General features: G+C 38.9%; 1 protein-coding gene across 2 annotated transcripts in view; it reads right to left on the bottom strand.

Annotated features, from left to right (window-relative positions):
- The window catches only part of SAMSN1 (SAM domain, SH3 domain and nuclear localization signals 1), a 169,875-nt gene that overhangs the window by 111,579 nt on the left and 38,616 nt on the right, over nt 1-19,680 (bottom strand). For both annotated transcript variants that reach the window (XM_070071919.1, XM_051859452.2), the window contains exons 4-6: nt 19,081-19,118; nt 16,719-16,805; nt 6,844-6,914 (exon numbers count right to left, since the gene is read on the bottom strand). In XM_070071919.1, coding sequence (XP_069928020.1) covers nt 6,844-6,914; nt 16,719-16,805; nt 19,081-19,118 — 196 coding nt within the window. The remainder of the gene's footprint in view (nt 1-6,843; nt 6,915-16,718; nt 16,806-19,080; nt 19,119-19,680) is intronic.

The following is a 19,680-nucleotide window of genomic DNA, read 5'->3' as shown; positions in this document are numbered from 1 at the left end:
TCATTTCGTGTTTATCACAGTTAGAAGGTTTTTTTTTTATCACCATTTCACAGCTCAGAAAATTGTAGCACAGCGAGTGTAAGCAAAAAGTCCAAAGTCATACAAAGATAATGCAAATTCGGTGACTATAAAGTCCAGATCCAAGCATAAGTCTTAAGTTCTAGCCCACAAACTGCAAACAAGGAACAAGAAGCCAGAAACAAACAAACAAACAAAATGATGGAGTAATTGAAGTGAATAAAGCAAATGCTATGGATGCAGTTTTCTCTGGTCACTGGTTGTAACCTGTGGCTTCCTGCAGAGCTGGGCCTACACCACTGGGATTGTTTTTAAGGATAACACTTCATACCTGGTGATAGGCACAGTGAAAGGTACCAGAATATGTGTACCAGCTCTTGGCTGAATTCATTTTTAAAATGAATAACGATAGTCCTAAAGAACACCAAGAATAATTCTTCTTAACCTTTTAAAGTGACCAAAAGGGAAAATACTCATTTTTGGAATTGGAATTTGATAAGAAGACATAGTTCATTCATAAAATTCCTTTGTTAAAATGAGGTATTTCCTCCTCCTTGAAAACAAGTTAAGGGGCTGGAGCTGTGGCATAGCAGGTAAAGCTGCTGCCTGCAGTGCTGGGATCCCATATGGGCACCGGTTCAAGTTCTGCCTGTTCCACCTCTGATCCAGCTCTCTGCTATGGCCTGGGTTAGCAGTAGAAGATGGCTCAAGTGCTGGGCCCCTCCACCCATGTGGGGGACCCGGAAGAAGTTCCTGGCTCCTGGCTTCGGATCAGCGCAGTTCTAGCCATTGCGGACAATTGGGGAGTGAACCAGTGGATGGAAGACCTCTCTCTCCCTTCTCTTTCTCTGCATCTGTAACTATGCCTTTCAAATAAATAAAAAAAAAACTTTTAAAAAAAGAAAAGTTAAAATGGAGCATTGTTTAAATTCATTTCTTTGTTTTTCAAGAGAAAGTGGATTTATTATACATTTCAGCATAACTTTGGACATCAATTTGAGGAATCTAGTGTATTTTTTACTCCATTTCACCAGAAACAAAAGATGTGGATTTGGTATGAATCTATTTTGGGTTCCTTTAACAGCAACTAAAGCCACTCTTTAAAATCTACTGCTTTTGTTTGCTTCTTTTTGAGAGGCAGAAAGACAGAGAGAGCTCTCATCTGCAAGTTCACTCCTCAGATGCCCATAATCTAGGAACCAAGAATTCAATCCAGCTCTCCCACATGGGTGGCGTGGACCCAGCCACTTTGGCCATCACCCATTGCATCCTAAGGTGCACATCACCAGCAGGAACAAGGGCAGAACCAGGTCTCCAAGCTCAGCACTATGATGTGGGAAGCAAGTGTCTCAACTGCACCAACTGCCCACCCAGAAATCTTCTACTCCTCAAGAGAAGAGTAAAAAATATAATCCCCTATTCTATCTGTAAAATGAGTTGTAATCACAGCACCAGCACTGGGACATGGTGGATTAAGCTGCAGCCTGCAATGCCAGCATCTTGTATGAGCGCCAGTTCAAGTGCTGGCTGTCTCACTTATGATCGAACTCCCTGCTATTGTGCCTGGGAAATGAGTGGAAGATGGCCCAAGGGTGTGGGCCCCTGCCACCCACATGGGAGACCCAGATGGAGTCCCAGGCTCCTGGCATCAGCCTGGCCCAGCCTTGCTGTTGCAGCCATTTGGGAGTGAACCAGTAGACAGAAGATCTCTTTCTCTCTCTCCCCCTCACTCTCTGTAACTCTGCCTTTCAAATAAACAAATAAATCATAAAGAAAGAAAACGATTTATAATATTGCTCTTGGAAAACATCTCCATCTTTATCCTCAAGATATTAGTAGTTATCTCTGGTGGTTTTAAAATATGTTTACAAATTCTTCTATACAATTCAAGAGCTGCACAAAGCTAGACTGAGTCACTTGTTGCTAACAAGTAGAATAAGATGGAATTGATGGTGTTTGACTTCTGAGGTGGGTTTTCAAAGGACATTATTTTCTCCCCTGGCTCTGGGTCTTGGATCACTCACTCTGGGGGGAATAAATGCTATGTAATAAGGACCCCCAAACAGCCCCACGGACGCCAGTATTGCAAGGACCAGTGCCTCCGATCAACCCTACCAAGGCACTGAAGCCTCCAGCCTACTGTCATGACTGGCAGTTGAAAAGAAATTCTCTAGCCCTAGTTAAAACTGTAGATGACATCTTGATTGTAATCACACAAGACTCTGAACTAGAAATACCAATCCCATACTCCCGAACTAACAAAACCGTTAGGTAATATATTTTAGTTTTTTAAGCCTCTACATTTCCAGGTAATTTGCTGTGCATCAATAGATACTTAATATAATAGAGTTATATAATGGATAAGAAATAACATGAAATAAGAAACATGGACCAACACACAATATTGGGGCCAGTGTGGCATAGTGGGTAAAGCCATTGCCTGCAATGCAGGCATCCCATATGGATGCCAGTTCCTTTCTTGGCTGCTCCACTTCTGTTGCAGCTCTCTGCTCATGGCCTGGAAAAACAGCAGAAGATGTCCCAAGTTTTAGGGGCCCTGCCATCCATGCGGAAGACCTGGATGAAGCTCCTGGCTCCTGGCTTAGGTCTGGCCCAGGTCTGACCATTGTTGTCACCTGGGGAGTGAATCAGTGAATGTCTCTCCGTCTCTCTAACTCTGACTTTAAAACAAACAAATAAAACTTTATAAGAGACAGCGGGCTCAATGCATGCTTTTTTTTAAAAAAATACACAGTATCTATTGCATGACAATTTTATCATACCTAAACTATCCTTGGTTTGACTCTAGCAGGCACTATGTGAACAATCTGTCATTTTGGCCTTTTCTTCTTTTCTGCATGATGGATTGTTCACATCTCGGTTTAGAGCCATCTCAAATTTGTCTGATGAAACCCAGTGAGGGGCTTGCCTTTTCTGCTTGTTAACGGGATCCCAGTACAACCTCAGTGACCCAGTTTCATGACCTCAGTTAAGCTCACAAAAAAAGCAGTACGACTTCGGTCCATGTTACACACCATTTCTCGACCATGGTGTGCTGCATCGGATACAGCTTTAAGTCTGCAAATACCTAACAGTCCCTACATACGTATTTTTAATTAAATCCTCAGCAAGCCTTTTTCTCCCTTAAGAAGCTCAGGGAAGAAATGTTTTATTTCAGTCCCGGGTAGGGGTGCTTGACAATGCTCAATATCCCAGCCCTGGACGTAATAGATGTGATCGCTTTTTTCTATCATGAATATGAATGCTGCTCTGAAGCCTGAATGTAGCTGGAGAATTTACGTGAGAAATGAGGCATACAACATTTCTGAAAATATATTAGCCTAAAGTCCGTATTCCTGCATACTTTAGACCTTTTCCAACAAGCTACAAAATATTTGAGCCGTCAAATGAATGCTTCCAGAGAAGAACAAACAAGAACAAAGTCTCAAAAATAAGGGCTGGGAGTCAGGTGTTGACAAGATGTTCTTCGTAGTCGGTGTAGTGTTCACAGGAGTAATTGACTGCTCTCGCTCCAAAGCCTCCCCAGCAGTACCGCTCCTGCACGCCTGGTTCTCCAGCAGGGTTATCCCAGGCCAACTTGGAAGAAACAGGCGGGGAGCTCAGTCAGTACTGAAGAAAGTATTCTGCGAACATCCCCCTGCACCTGCCACTTGATTCCTCCGAGACTAAGGGCTTCCTTATCATTTTGAGAATATACTGAAAACATGTCTGCTTGAGTCTTTTCTGATTGAGAATTCAGTTTATGTTTAAATCTTCCATCCTGAGTGACTTTAGTGACCAAAATACATCTTGTTGGCAAGATCCTATGATAATTATAAGTAGAAAAATATTTTACGTTCTTTGTCCTTTATTCCATATAATCAGCAAAATGACTACATAAAAAATACCTTTAGTCCTTTCTACTTTTACATGTTTTTTTTTATTCTATAATGACAAATATTCCCACAACGAGGAAGAAAAAAAAAAAACTATTTGACTTTTCCTAGACTGTTCCTAGACTGTTCTTTTCCAAGTTGAGACCTGAGCCTAATTTGGACTTGCCAAGTACAAATGCATAGAACGTCACATCTGTGGACAGATGCCCACCAATTCTCCTGATTTCAAAGATGTTCATGGTTTGTATACTGAGTATCATCCAGAGATACACAAAAAAAGGGAGGGGGAGTAGCAGTGATTTGGCATAGTGATTAAAGACACTATTGGGATGTTTGCATCTCACATTGGAGTGGCTGGGTTCGAGTCCTTGCTCCACTCCTAGTTCCGGCTTCCAGGTAACGTGCACCCTGGGAGGTAACAGGTGATGGCTTAAGTAGTTGAGTTATGGCCAACCATGTGAGAGATGTGGGTTGAGTTCCCAGCTCTGAGCTTCAGTCTGTCTCAGCCTTGGCTGTTGCAAGCATTTGAGTAGTGAACCAACATATGAGAACTCTATCCATCTTTCTGTCTCTCTGCCTTACAGATAAATTAAACAATTTTTTAGATACAAATCCCAGGCCCCAGTCATAACAAATTTTAACAAATACTCCATGTGAGTCTGCTATAGACACTCTTTAAGGTACCCTTGGAGAAACACTATTCTGATAGTCATTTACTCAGGAATGACAGGCCAAGGTCTGCGGCAAAGTCTACTCTCCTATAAGCTCACCCACAGACTGGTATCCCTCCTCACATTTGCTTCTCCATCCAAGAATGCTCTCCTTCCTCCCCCATCTCTTGGATATGAGGAATTAATAAGCTAATACACTGCGTAATCCTCTTTGTTAAACCAACATATTCTGACATATAGATAAATGTTGCTTATTTAAATTCAATTGCATGCTTAGTATGAATAAGAACGAAGTTGGATAAGACTGATCCCTACACCCAAATGAGGATTTCCAAATGGCTCTGCCTTATCTGTTACTGGATGTAAACCCACCGGCCCTCAGTGATGAGCTACATCAGACTAGAACAGTTACCACAGAGAAGCACCATTCTTGAACCAATAAACACATCTAGAAGGAGTGGTATGAGAGTAAAGATTTATCTCTAATTGTTTTCTTCTACGAACGATCTGCATCTTTTTCTTCTTTCTAAGAGATGTTTCTATTTTTCGAGTAAAAGCCTAAACAAAGATTCCTCTCGGCACAAGGCATGCCTGGGGAGTCTTCTGTAAACCAGCTGTGACTCTCCTCTGGCTATCAGACACTTTCACTTAGATATTATATCTGAGGCCTCATCTGAGTTGAGGAAAATGAGACTGCCTATGTCAAGAGAGACTCTGCCAGCTGTGCTTGCGAAAGTGCCATTAAGAACTTGCCTAGCATAAGCTGACGGGGGAGGGGAATGGGGGCAAGAAAGAGGACTAACAGCAACAGCTGAATTCTCTTAAGCTTCATCTAAATGCCAACCATGAAGCCAAGTGCTTTAATGAAGTATTTCTCTTACTCCTCAAGACAGTCCTGAGATGCTGTTTTTTTTTAACCTTTAAAGATTTTTTTTAAAAAATTTATTTATTTGAAAGGCCGAGTGACACAGAGAGAGGAAGAGACCGAGAGTGAGATCCTCCTTCTGCTGGTTCACTGCCCAAATGGCTGCAATAGCTGGGGCTATGCCAGGCGGAAGCCAGAAGCCTGGAGCTTCTTCCAGTTATCCCACCTGTGTACAGAAGCCCAAGCACTTGGGCCATCTTTTTCCTTTTTTTCAGACACATTAATAGGGAGCTGGATCAGAAGTGGAATGGCCAGGACTCAAACCCGTGCCCATATGGGATGCCAGCATTGCAGGCAGCAGCTTAACCTACTACACCAAAACATTGGCCCAAAGATACTGGTTCTTTACAGGTCAGTTTTGTAGATGATGGAAACTGAGACAGAAAGAGTTTATTTAAATTGTCCAAGATCAGAGATTTACCAAGAGCCGAACCAAGATACAAATCACGAATTGCAGGGAGAATTCACTGGACAACAGGTGCTCAGGCAATGTGTTAGCAAACTTTGGGAGAGGAGAGTCCTATCATTCTGGCAACATCAAAACATCCAGCAGAAATGATAGCTGGTCAGAAGCTAGACAATTGTCTCATTCACTGGGGGACCTCTGTCAACCTCAGAAATCAGAGTGCATTCACGGATGCTGGTCTTTCTCTCTCCAAATCAACTCTTCTTAATTCATGTGCTACTTTGCCTCTGCTTATTGATAATATGCAAAGGAAATTCTAATTTTCCAATAAAACCTGAGAATGAAGGAAGAGAACCTTGTAGCCAGCAGAAAAATACCAGTCTGACGCCTGATTTGGTCCCATTGATTCATATACATTTGGTTGTTACGGAATGAATAGCAATTTTCTATCTGTTAACTAGTGTTACATTATTCTTGCTAGGGAGGCCCAAGAATTCTTAATTACTCAAACTCCTGGGCTAATGAGTGCAATACTTCAAAGAGATAGATCAGAAATCACAGTAAACCCATATTTTTTTTATATCAAATGTAAAAACACAAGGAACATGACCCATTCTGAAGGCTGCTAGATGGATCTAGGCACTCAGCATAGGTCTTGTCACAGAACATCCCAATATATCAATGTGGGAGGTCCAGAAGTACCTATCAAAAAGCTGTAGAGCGTGATGTTTTGCATAGTTAAGATGATTATCTCAGGTCATCATTTGATTTTTCCACTTATATTCCAATTCATAGAGACACAGCATATCAGTTACAAAACTTACAACAACTAAATTCAAAATAGCGACAAGGCTACCCATCCAAACACCCTACACCGCATCTGGAGCATTTCAGAGCTTAATAACAGGGGTTGATTATTCACATTACCTGGTAGGAAGTTCCTTGTAGTGTTTTTCCTTGAAGGGTACATATGTTATTACTCAAAATTTCATTGAGATCTATGAGAAGAGATAAATGTTACATAGAGAAAAGTTATAGAATTTAGAAAGTTCAGGTAGAATTTGATATTTATGTCTATTTAATAGACTAATTAGTTTATTAAGGCATTATGTTGCCTAGATAATAAATATCTATTTTCTTAAGGCTATGCTATATTTTATAAGAAACACATTAACATAAAATACAAATTTAAGGAAGTAAAACGCAAGAATGCCACTAACCAGCCACATAAAATCTTGTTGGGACTCAGTTTCCTTCTTCATAACAAAGAATAGTATTCCAGAAAAAATAATACTTCTACCTGTAAGATGCTATGATTCTATGCAGTTATCACCTCATCTGTTTTTGTTAAACTAAGATTTCCACCCGTGGCATTTTGAGCTTCATTAGCTTAGGTCTGCTCAGCATGAATTATTTATGTCAAAATGGTTCTATGCATGCTTTAGTAAAAGCTTTGGAATGCAGCATCCTTTTGCTTGCAGCTAAATGAAACCTTTACAAAAGTAGCTGCACTTCCCTTTCAGTCCCTGTAGAAAGGGCTTCATTTATTTAAATCTGAAATATACTGGATGTTCAAAGAGGACAAGACTCAATGGGTCACTGAATCTCTGGATCTTATTTCCCAGGTGAGGATCCTGAGATACACAGAAATCAGCTGACTGTCAGGCCAGTGACTCTTCCTTTCACCTTCACTCCTTTTTCATTGCAACCACTGCTTCAATTTTCTGCTGTTCCTTATTCTCATGTTCTGGGAGGAAAGGAGGAACAGAGTAGGTCTACCCACTATGCATAGTGAAAAGGATCAGGGTGGTTTGTACATAGCAATAAATCATGAGAATGTGCATGAACTACCTTGTGGATCACAAGTATTGGGGTTGTGAATGTACCATCCAGAATAAAATACCAAGACTCTGACTGCCCTTCAGATGCACATACACACACACAAAATGAGATAGAATAAAAACCAAACTTTACAGCTGATCAGCTTCTAGGTGTTTCTAATTGAGATGCTTCTGCCCATATTAATTTCAAAGCACTATAATCTCAGTGAGAACACTCCTAAAGAATTGAAGGATCTCAAGATTCATTTGTATGAAGCACAGGAACTCTGAGTATTCTCATTCAGTTCAGAAAGTTTTTCTGTAAATTAAAGGGCACTCCAGAAAATTCATAAAAATGGAATTAAATGCAAAGTTTATTTTAATTAAAAGGTATGAGAGTCATGCATGGTTTACTCATAGTATGTGTTTTTTTCCTATTATATAATTACTTTTAATTTTATTTAAGGTATACAAACTTCATGATTTCATATATACAAATTTAGGAAATAAAGTGATACTTCCCTCACTACCCTCCCACTTCCTATGCTTCCACCCTCTTCCTCCTCCACCTTCTCATCTCACTATTAAAAGATCTATTTTCAGTTTACTTTATATTCACAAGATTATCCCTAAACTAAATAAAGAGTTCAACAAATAGCATGAAGAAAAAAAAAAACACTGTTTCTCATTAGTAGAGATGAGGGCTATCAACAATCATCAAATCTTGAAATGTTCATTTCACTCCAATACATTTTAGGTACTATACCACTTACCACAGATCAGGGAAAACATATGGAATTTGTCTTTTTAGAAATGGCTTATTTCACGAAGTATAATGGTTTCCAGTTGTGTCCATTTTGTTGCAAAAGACAGGATTTCATATTTTTTAACTGCTGAGTAGTATTCCATAGGATATAATACTATAAATTTCTATCAGTCATGAGTTAAAGGGCATTTGGGTTGATTCCATATCTTAGCTATTGTGAATTGAGCAGCAGTGAACATGGGGTACAGATAATTCTTTCATATGCTGATTTCTTTTTGATTGGGTAAATTCCCATACGTGGGATGGCTGGATCATAAGGTAGATCTATTTTCAGATTTCTGAGGTATTTCCATAATGTCTTCCACAGTGGTTGTACAAGTTTACAATCCCACCAACAGTGGATTAGGGTACCTTTTTCCCCACACCCTCAAGAGCATCTGTTGTTTGTTGATTTCTGTATGACAGCCATTCTGAATGGAGTGAGGTGAAACCTCATCGTGGTTTTGATTTGCATTTCCCTGAGCATTTTTTTCAAGTGTCTGTTGGCCTTTTGAATTTCATCTTTTGAAAAATGCCTATCCAAGTCCTTTGCTCATTTCTTAAATGGATTGTTTGTTTTTCTGTTGTTTAGTTTTCTGAGCTCTTTATAGATTCTAGGTATTAACCCTTTATCAGTTGCATAGTTTGCAAATATTTTCTCCCATTCTATCAGTTGCCTCTTCACTTTGTTGAGTATTTCTTTTGCAGTGCAGAAGTTTCTCAGCTTGATGTAATCCCATTTGTCAAATTTGGCTTTGATTGCCTATGGTTCTGGGGTCTTTTCCAAGAAATCTTTGCCTATGCCAATGTGTTATAGAATTTCTCTAATAATTTGATGGTTTCAGATAATAGGTTTAGGTCCTTGAGCATTTGGAGTGGATTATTTATAAGATATAAATTAGGGGCCTTGTTTCATATTTGCACATGCAGAGATCCAAATTTCCCAGCAGCATTTGTTGAAGAGACTATACCTGCTTCAGGGATTGATTTAGTTCCCTTGACAAAGATAAGTTGGTTGTAGATCAACATGGGTTGATTTTTGAAGTTTCTATTCTGTTCCATAGCTCTACAAATCTATTTCTGTGCCAGTACCAAGCTGTTTTGATTATAACTGCCCTGTAATATGTCTTGAAAACTAACTAGTATTTGTGAAGCCATTGGCTTTGTTTTTGTTGCATAAGATTTCTTTAGCTATTTGGAGTTTCTTGTGTTTCCATACCAATTTCAGCATCATTTTTTCTATATATGAGAGGAATGTCCTTGGTATTTTGATTGGTATCTCATAGAATCTGTAAATTGCTTTTGGCAGTATGGACATTTTGACGATATTGATTCTACCAATCCATGAACATGGAAGATTTGTCCATTGTCTGTGTATACAAAGGCTATTGATTTTTGTATGTTGATTTTATATCCTGCCACTTAATCAAACTCTTTTATCAGTTTCAATGGTCTCTTGGTGGAGTCTGTTGTTTCTGGTATATATGGAATCGTGTCATCTGCAAATACAGATATATGATATCCTCCTCCCCAATTTGTATCCCTTTGATTTCTTGTTCTTGCCTAATGGCTCTGGCTAAAACTTCTAGTATATTGAATAGCAATGGTGAAGAGTGGGCATCCTTGTTGGGTTCCAGTTCTTTTAGGGAATGCTTCAAATTTTTCCCATTCAATAAGATGGTGGCTGTGGGTTTGTCATAAATTACCATGATTGTGTTGAGGAATGTTCCTTCTATATCCAATTTGCATAAGGTTTTCATCATGAAAGGATGTTGTATTTTATTAAATGCTTTCTCGGCATCTATTGCAATAATTATGTGCTTTTTGTTATTCAGTTTGTTAATATAATGTATCACATTATTGATTTGTGAATGCTGATGTACCCTGCATACCCAGGATAAATCCCTCTGGGTCTGGGTGAGTGATCTTTCTGATGTGCTGTTGGATTTGATTAGCTATTATGTTGTCGAAGATTTTTGCATCTATGTAGATAAGGGATATTGGTCTATAGTTCTCTTTCTCTGTTATGTCTTTTTCTGGTTTAGGAATTAAGGTGATTCAGGCTTCCTAGAAGGAGTTTGGGAATATTCTTTCCCTTTACATTGTACTGAATAGCTTTGGAAGAATTGGAATTAGCTCTTTTTTAAATGTCTGGTAGAATTCAGCAGCGAAGCTACCTGGTCCTGAGCTTTTGTTTGTTCAAGGGTCTTAATTACTTATTCAATCTCCATTTGTCTGTCCCTTTCCCTTTCAGTTTGCATGTATCTTCGTTGATTAGGTATGTTTCTTGCAGGCAGAAAATAGATGGGTCTTTTTTTTAAACCACTTTGCCAGTCTGTATCTTTTAATTGGAGAATTTAAGTCATTTATATTCAAGGTTATTATTGATAAGTACTGACTTTGCCCTACCATTTTTCTTTAAATATTCCTATTGTTTGCTTTGGATTTCCTTCGTATTTTACTGGGAGATTTTCTGTCTTCACATTCTTTCACCTTTCTGTGATTTATATCTTTCTGTGATTATGTGTGTAGATGTGTAAGCAAATTTTGTAAGGCTGGACAAGTGCTGACAAATTCTCTCAATTTCTGTTTGCTATGGAAGGTCTTTATTTTACTTTCATTCATAAAAGAGAGATTTGGAGGGTACAGTATTCTGGGTCGAGTTTTTTTCTCTTAAGAGTTGGACTATGTCACTCCATTCTTTCCCAGCCTGTAAGGTTTTTGATGAGACATCAGCTATGAGTCTAATCGGAGATCCTCTGAAAGTAATCTGGTGTTTCTCTTATATACATTTTAAAACCTTTTCTTTATATTTTATGGTTGAATGTCAACTACAATGTGTCATGGTGAAGATCTTTTCTGATCATGTCTATTAGTAGATCTATGAGCACTGTGTACTTGAATGTTCATTTCTTAGGGAAGTTTTTGTAATTATTTCAATAAAAAGGCCTTATAATACATTCTCTCTTTCCATACCTTCAGGAGCTCCTAAGACCCCTACACTGGGTCATTTGATAGTTTCCCAGAAATTTCCAACACTGTTTTCATTTTTTCTAATTTCTTCTTATTTCTTTGGTCTAATTGAAAAATTTCCAAAGATTTGTCTTCTAGCTCAGATATTTTTTCTTCTGTCTCACGAAGTCTGTTTTTAAGTCTTTCCACTGTATCTTTTATTTGACATGTTCAATTATTCATTTCTAATATTTCATTTTGATATCTCTCCAAAATCTCAATTTCATGGGATAATTTTTCACCCATATTGTGTATGGATTTCTTTAATGGATTTGTTTCTGAGTAATCCTATGATTGCTATAATTATTGAGCAATCCTATGATTAATCTTAAATTCTATTTCAGGCATTTCATCAATTTCTTCAACTTCACATTCTAATGCTGAAATGTTCTTTTGTTCCTTTGGGGGCATCATGTTGTCTTCCTTATTCTTGAATTTCTGCATTTATTTTTGGGCATTTGTGGATGTACTTGTTGTTTTTTTTCCTCTGATGGCTTTTATCTTAGGACTATGACTCTATGGCTTAGTAGAGTGTCTGCCCTTTCTGTGAATACCCAGAGGCATGTGGTGAGTGTGACTAGCATCTCTGATAAGAGTTTCAGGGTGGCTTGAGTATCCAGTGTGACACCCAAGCTGGGCATGGTATAGTTCTTCTTGTTAGCAGGAAGGAGGGTATGATCAGCTATGTTGGCTTAATCACATCCTCACTTCCTCTCTTCCAAGGTGATCAATGCCCAGGTGTTAGCCGACAGTGGGCGCAATACTCAACTGCACTGCTGCATGAACCACACAAAGGATCTGTGCAATCCTCAAGGTTAGCACTGATCCCACTGCAATGAGTCATCTCAGGCAACCAGGGGGCTTTGAGCATGTGTAGCCACATACAGTGATTGCCCAGAAACCCAGCTATACCCTGCCTACTCCCATGCAGTCAGAGTTACCACTGTCTCACCACACAGGGCTCCCATAGTCATGGAGTGCAGAGGATCCACTCTGCCCTGGTAGCCTGTCCCATTCATGAAGAGCCAGAGATGTTTCTGGAGCCAGCTGTCTATGGATGCTCCGCCTAGGTTGTTTGATCCCCAGAATCTGTAATACGTTGAGAGGCTGGGGCACCTCATATTAATATGTGGGTACCCAGCACCCTGTCAATCCTTCCAGCCAGACTCAAAGCCATTGGGAAATACAGATTTTTCCCTCTGGTAAAATCTCTGGATCACATGTGTACCCAAAAGCTGCCTGCCACAGCCCTTACTCATTTCACTATGGTACCTTCTCCCTGCTGGTTGCTAGGAGTGCACAAGAGCTTTTGCAGCTGGTATTGATGTCAGAATGGCTCCTTTTCCCAACCCATTGCCGGGTGCATGCACCTGAGTTGCTGCTGCCACTACTGCTCTCAAGATGGCCTCTTACCCCCCCAGTTCCTGGTGTGTGCTTAAGAGCTGCAGCAACAGCTACTTATGTACAAAATGGTACCCGCCCTCTCTCAGCTGGTTTTTAGTTGCCATTGTGGAGGGATATATATAGAGAAAAATGTGCCCCTTTTTTCCACTGGATTTTCAGGTACCCTGTCCCACTTCGGACCCAGGCCAGAAGCAGTGACAGTGTAGTTCACCAGGCTCTCCCCCCAGCTACATCACCAGTGACAAGGGCTGCTGCAGTCTGATGTCACCTCTCCAAAGCTGGCACTTTCTCCAGGTCTCGGCTGCTGGGGTTGTGTTTTATGTCTGTTCTCACTGCTACACATCTGCACCTTCCACACAGATCTGTGGTGCCCTTCTTCCTTATACAGAGTTTTCATGCAGTTTTTCTAACACTCCCCTGAGAATGTACTTCCTCCACTTTTTGTTTTGTTTTGTTTTCTTTTCTTTTGTTTTTCCCTAACTTAAAGCAGTACTCACTTTTCCTATTCTGCCATCTTGGAATTCTACATTTTTGTTTTTTACAGATGCAATCTGTTTTAATAGCAGAGATGTAGGTATAGATAATTTTTTTTTTCTTAAAAGAAACCAGTCCAGCTCTCTGCTGTGGCCTGGGAATGCAATGGAGGATGGCCCAGGTCCTTGGGCCCTGCACCCGCATAGGAGACCAGGAGGAAGCACCTGGCTCCTGGCTTCAGATCGGCACAGCGTGCTGGCCGCAATGCGCTGGCCATAATGCGCCAGCTGTGGCAGCCACTTGGGGGTGAACCAACGGAAAAAGGAAGACCTTTCTCTGTCTCTGTCTCTCTCTCTCACTATCTAACTCTGCCTGTCAAAAAAAAAAAAAAAAAAAAAAGAACTGGACTAGAAAAACTAAAATATTTAGGCTTTTGGAACCCAACTTGTTCTGATAAATTGTTTTGTGTTAACCAATAGCCACAATCTTGTTGTTGATCTATGTGAATATCTTTATAAATTAAAACATCATCATCCATCAATTTTCACTAAATATAGTCTAGCAAAGATTTTTCATCAGGCTTAAATGCTACTAATATGGGTCATGTAGAAAAACCATTTTTATATTGAAATTGAGGGAAATATCTGTGTGTGTGTGTGTGTGTGTGTGTGTTTGAGTTTGTAACATATTCTTTGGAAGTTGATATCACTCCTACTACTTGTATTTCCTAAGTATTTTCTTTTATTGAGACTGTCTTTACAATTTTATCATTAGTGCCCATTAAAATCATGGACTGTGGATGATAGCAATGATGCACTTTCCCATCTTCATCTCAATAAACTCCAGAGATGGCTTGCCTATGCACAGGCACAGTAAACCACTTTTAAGTAATGATGCAATTAACAGCTAAAAAGTAACATTTGAAAATGAGAGAGAAATATTATGGGTTGATAAGGATGGCACTAATTACTTAGAAATATTCTGAGCCTTCCAAATGGAGCCACTACTCCCATAAAATTTGAGTCAACTTGTAGTTCTGCCTCACTCCCTGAACTATTTCTTTCAATTTATATTGGCACTAACAGCCTTGGTCTCAGGCCATCAAATTTTTCTAGCATGGCATTAATCCCTAGGAAATGTCCTGTGACTCAACTGCTACTGCTAAAATGTCAGCTGAACTTCTTGAATACGAACTCACACATACACACACAGAGACATGCCAAACATACATTGTCATTTAAGAAGCTGAGAAATATCAGAGCTGAGAAATATTCTGTAAAGTTGTTCATTTTCCCTTCTCTGACAAAGTACACTTCATCAATCAGAAACACGTCACTTAAGGTCAAGATCCTTTGCTACTTTGTCAGCAAACCTTTAACAGGATTACCTGCTTAAATTAAAACAAACAAAACACAAAGGAATCATTTCATAGAAAGGCAGTTTTAGAAAATAGAAACTATATATATATATATTTAAATTTATTTGACAGGTAGAGTTACGGACAGTGAGAGAGAGAGACAAAGGTCTTCCTTCTGTTGGTTCACTCCACAAATGGTCGCTACGGCCAGCATTGCGCCAATCCGAAGCCAGGAGCCAGGTGCTTCCTCCCAGTCTCCCATGCGGGTACAGGGCCCAAGCACTTTGCCATCCTTTCCCAGGCCACAGTAGAGAGCTGGACTGGAAGAGGAGGAACCGGGACTAGAACCTGGCGCCCATACGGGATGCTGGCGCCACAGGCGAAGGATTAACCAAGTGAGCCATGGTGCCGGCCCAGAAAATTTAAGGAGATTTATAGAAAAATTTATAATTAAAAATAATCTAAAATACAGTTATACATTATTTATCATAGATCAATATACAGTAGTGTTATCGGAGTGATCAGTGATGAATGGAGTCATAGATGGATAAACAGACAGACAGATAAGTGGATGAATGACTGACAGAGCATCTGGATGAATATAGCTGGTATCTATGGATGAAGGCAGTCAAATTAAAACATAACGATTTTAAAACTTTCCCTTTAGGTAAAAGAAAATGTTTCAAATAAGCCTGAAATGTTTCACTTATTTATTACACATAAAATTTTAAATATTTTAAAACCCAATTAAAATTATTAATGAAAATTAAAATAGTTCAAAAGAAAATGTTTATTTTCATAAATAATTGCTTTTGAAATCTAAGCTTTGTAAACAAATGCAAAATTTAATTAGAATGTGTAATCACACTTTTAAATTTAACTATGAAACTATGTTAAAATTTCCTCTGTCCAACAATATTAAAAAATCTTTTTCATTTAAACATTATTGATAAACTCCTAAACTATCAATAACTAATATCATTACTTCTTGTCCCAAGAACCTTGTGGAGAAAACACCAAGCAAATCAGTTTCTCAAGCTGTTGTTCATCTCTGAAATCTGAAAACTTTCTGTTTTATTCATTATCTTTCCAAAGTAAGTTTAATTAAGAAGTTATTTATTATTAATAAATTTTTAAGCCTCATTGCTAATTTGCTCTTCCCAGGAATTTTTAAATTATAAAAATAATGTAATTTTGTGTTGATAATAAAATTTATTTCTCCTAAATTATTTTAGTAAATCAAAATATAACAACTATTTATATATCGATGTTACCTTTCCAGGGTTTTTCTATGTGCTGATTTTTATGTATTTTAAAATTCTTTGGCTGGTGCCGCGACTCACTTGGCTAATCCTCTGCCTGTGGCACCGGCACCCCGGGTTCTAGTCCCAGTTGGGGCGCCAGATTCTGTCCCGGTTGCTCCTCTTCCAGTCCAGCTCTCTGCTGTGGCCTGGGAGGGCAGTGGAGGATGGCCCAAATGCTTGGGCCCTGCACCTGCATAGGAGACCAGGAGGAAGCACCTGACTCCTGGCTTCGGATCGGCGCAGTGCCAGCCGTAGCGGCCATTTGGGGGGTGAACCAATGGAAGGAAGACCTTTCTCTCTGTCTCTCTGTATCTCTCTCTCACTGTCTAACTCTGCCTGTCAAAAAAAAAATTCTTTGGTCATTAAAGACATTCAAATACTATTTGCTATTGATTCTTCACTTTTTACCTCAACAGGCAACTTAATTATATTTCAACTTCCTTTTCCTGTGTGTATGTGTGTGCTTGATTTATTATGATATATTCCATTCTACCTTGTTTTTTCCTTTTTAAGTAGACCACAATGCCCTGTTTATTTTAAATGGTGAAAGATGTAAATTTTTCTTACCTGCCCTTTAAACTACTTTGAGAAAATGCAGAGTCAGCTAAACTAAATTTAGCAATTACCTTTTAGCTGACAGGGCCTTTTGATGTGGGAATCATTTTCAGGCTTGCTGGGTTCCTGCCAGATTATGTCATTCACAGTTTTTCCTTCTAAAGTAAAGCAGAGGATTGGTTAGCATAATTCACAGCTACATTTAAAATCAAAACAAATTCAGCACCTGATTGCAACTTGGTAAATGAGATTTTACAAGTGCTCTGTGGCCTGTTCTGGGGAATTCTGGTCCCCGATGGCCAATCCCTAACGGCCTATGCACTAACATAAGCACCTGTGCATACATGGTAGCCTGCTGTCACCAAATGTCTTCTGATAAATTATGATTACACTATTCTTAGGAGTTTTCTTGAATTCGTTATCATTTATTTTATGCATAAATTAACGTGTCTCTGTCTTCCCAACTTCAATCATTTTTAAGGCAATCTTAGAGGGAATATTGAGCTGTGGTAGCTCTAGGAAAATGTTAAGATTCTTGAATGAAAGGACTCTAATTTGCCTTGGCTTCCCAACAGTTAGAGTATTAGGGCCTGGACATGGGAAGAAATGACTGCATTAAAAGAAAAATTGGAATCCTTCCTAATCTGCTTATCAATGATTAATCATTCTACATGTTGTACATCCATAACGCAGATTTGAAACAGGGCAGACAAAGTGTACCACGGAGAGAAGCTCCAGTTTCTGTATTAAAGTCCCTATTTTCTCTTATATATTGACTATGGAAAAGGCAGTTGGTTCTCAAAAATTGCTAGGATAGAAGCATTTGTGGTCATATATGCACAAATGGAAAAGACTGCTATCAGAATAGATCTAGATGGAAAAGATAAATTTGCCCTACTTCCTTTTATTTAAGAATATGCATTATTCAAATCAGGCCTGTTATTCAAAATAGTTGATATTTAGGGCTCTCAGGACCCTGAATAAGGAGATAGGAGTCAGCCTCTGGAGATGCCATTGTCAAAGGGATATCAACCTGAATAAAACACGATCTCCTTAGAAGATGTATTCATTGTGCATTATCATCTTGGTCATAATGAGGTCTTTAGATCCTACTTGGAAATTGGTTTTGAAAAGAGAAAAAAAATGAGCTCTCCTAATCTCTGTTGAAGAAAAGCAAAGGAGAAAGTATACACACAAATTTGACCACTGAATAAAACAATGAATTATTGACTATATAATACAAAAGTTTTGCCACTGTGAATGCTTGGTAATTACTGATTCCCTATAGTATGTAAAAGAAAGAGAAAGATAACCCATTAACTTTCTAAATATTATTAATAGAATTAAAATGATACAAACTACTTGCCTTTATTTTTGCTATGATATTATAACCACTGAAGAGCAAATCTGCTGTGTACAATGCTAAGAAAGAGTCTTTCAAAATAAAACCATTTTCTGTTTCTTTTTTAATGACATCCACATTCATAGATCTGAAAAAAATCTCTAAAAAGCCACCTTGCCATGGACCAGCTAAGCTACATGTGGAAAGCTAGAAGATAATCAGCCAATAGGCCAGCAAAGAGAATTTTTCTTTTTAAATAAAAGAGGAAATTATTTTAAATATATTAATGATTTCTTTGTCTTGGCCATTTAAAATTAAAATGGAGGCACATTTCTCTTTAAAATTTCTTCTATAGGGCTCAGTGCTGTGGTCTAGCTGGTTAAGCCACTGTCTGCAGCACCAGCATCCCATAGGGGCGCCAGTTAGGGTCTCAACTGCTCAACTTTGATGTGTCTGGGAAAGCAGCGAAGGATGACCTTAGTGCTTGGGTCCCTGAGCCCATGTAAAAGACCCAGAAGAAGCAGCTGGCTTTGGCCTAGACCAGCTCTAGCCCACTCTGTCTCTCCTTCTCTTGTTGTAACTCTGACATCAAATAAATAAATACATCTCTTTTATTTTTTAATTGCTCTATAGAATTCAAAGATAATGCAACATGACATTCATTAATCAACTGTGGTTGCTATATGGTGGTAACAAAAGAAAGGAACTTTTAAAAAAGATGTATTTATTTATTTGAAAGATGGACAGGCAGAGAGAATGCTGGATCAGCAGAGGAATACATCCTGCATCATTCCCAAATATCTGCAATAGCCAGGGCTGGACCAGGCTGAAGCCAGGTGCCAGGAACTCCATCTCCTATGTGGGTTTCCCACATGGGTGTCAGGAACTCAAGCCCTTGGGTTACCATCTGCTGCCTCCCAGGTGCACCAGCAGGCGGCTGGATCAGATCAGAAGCAGAGCAACCAGGACTCGAACCTGGCACTCCAACATGGGATGAGGGAACTCCAAGTGGCAGCCCAATCTCCTGCCCTGGAAAAGAACTTTTAGGAAATAATGCATCATTTACTCAAGAAATCTTATGAATAACTTACCAAATATTTTATTTTCAGAACTACATCTTCGGAATGACCTAGAAGAACAAAATAGAAAGAGATATTTAAGTCCAGATTTAATAAGATAGATTATAATCAAGCAGAAATTAAAATGTGTGCAAAGCCTTTGAGAGCAGGAATAAATTCTGCATCAAACTAAGGTCACCCCATGGTCTTGAATTACCTGATCTTATGTGGTAAACTACAGCTAACACAATTACAACCTTGGTCTGGAAATTTCCATGCAATATAAAAAAATGAATATTCATAGAACCTGAAAATGAAAAGAGTAGGCATTTCTAGCTGAATATATCTCAAAATAACCAAAGTATTAGTGGGGGAAGTTCTTTTCCAAACCCAGTCATTCCTTGCTTTTGTCAGGGGATTGGTTCAGGGAACTCCCTCTCGCCCAACTTGAAAATCTGATAGCAATGGAGTCCTTTATACAAATGGCAGAGTATTTGCATATAACCTATGCACATCCTTCTGCATGTTTTAAACCAAAGCTAGCTTATTTATAATACCTGAAAATGCTGTACAAACAGTTATACTATATTTAGCGAATAATGACAACACAAAAATCTGCAAGTGCTCAGTACA

The sequence above is a fragment of the Oryctolagus cuniculus genome, chromosome 4 (assembly GCF_964237555.1).
Source record: "Oryctolagus cuniculus chromosome 4, mOryCun1.1, whole genome shotgun sequence".
Lineage (NCBI taxonomy): Eukaryota > Metazoa > Chordata > Mammalia > Lagomorpha > Leporidae > Oryctolagus > Oryctolagus cuniculus.
The sequence above is the reverse complement of the archived record's forward strand: the minus strand, read 5'-3'. Positions and strand labels throughout refer to the sequence as shown.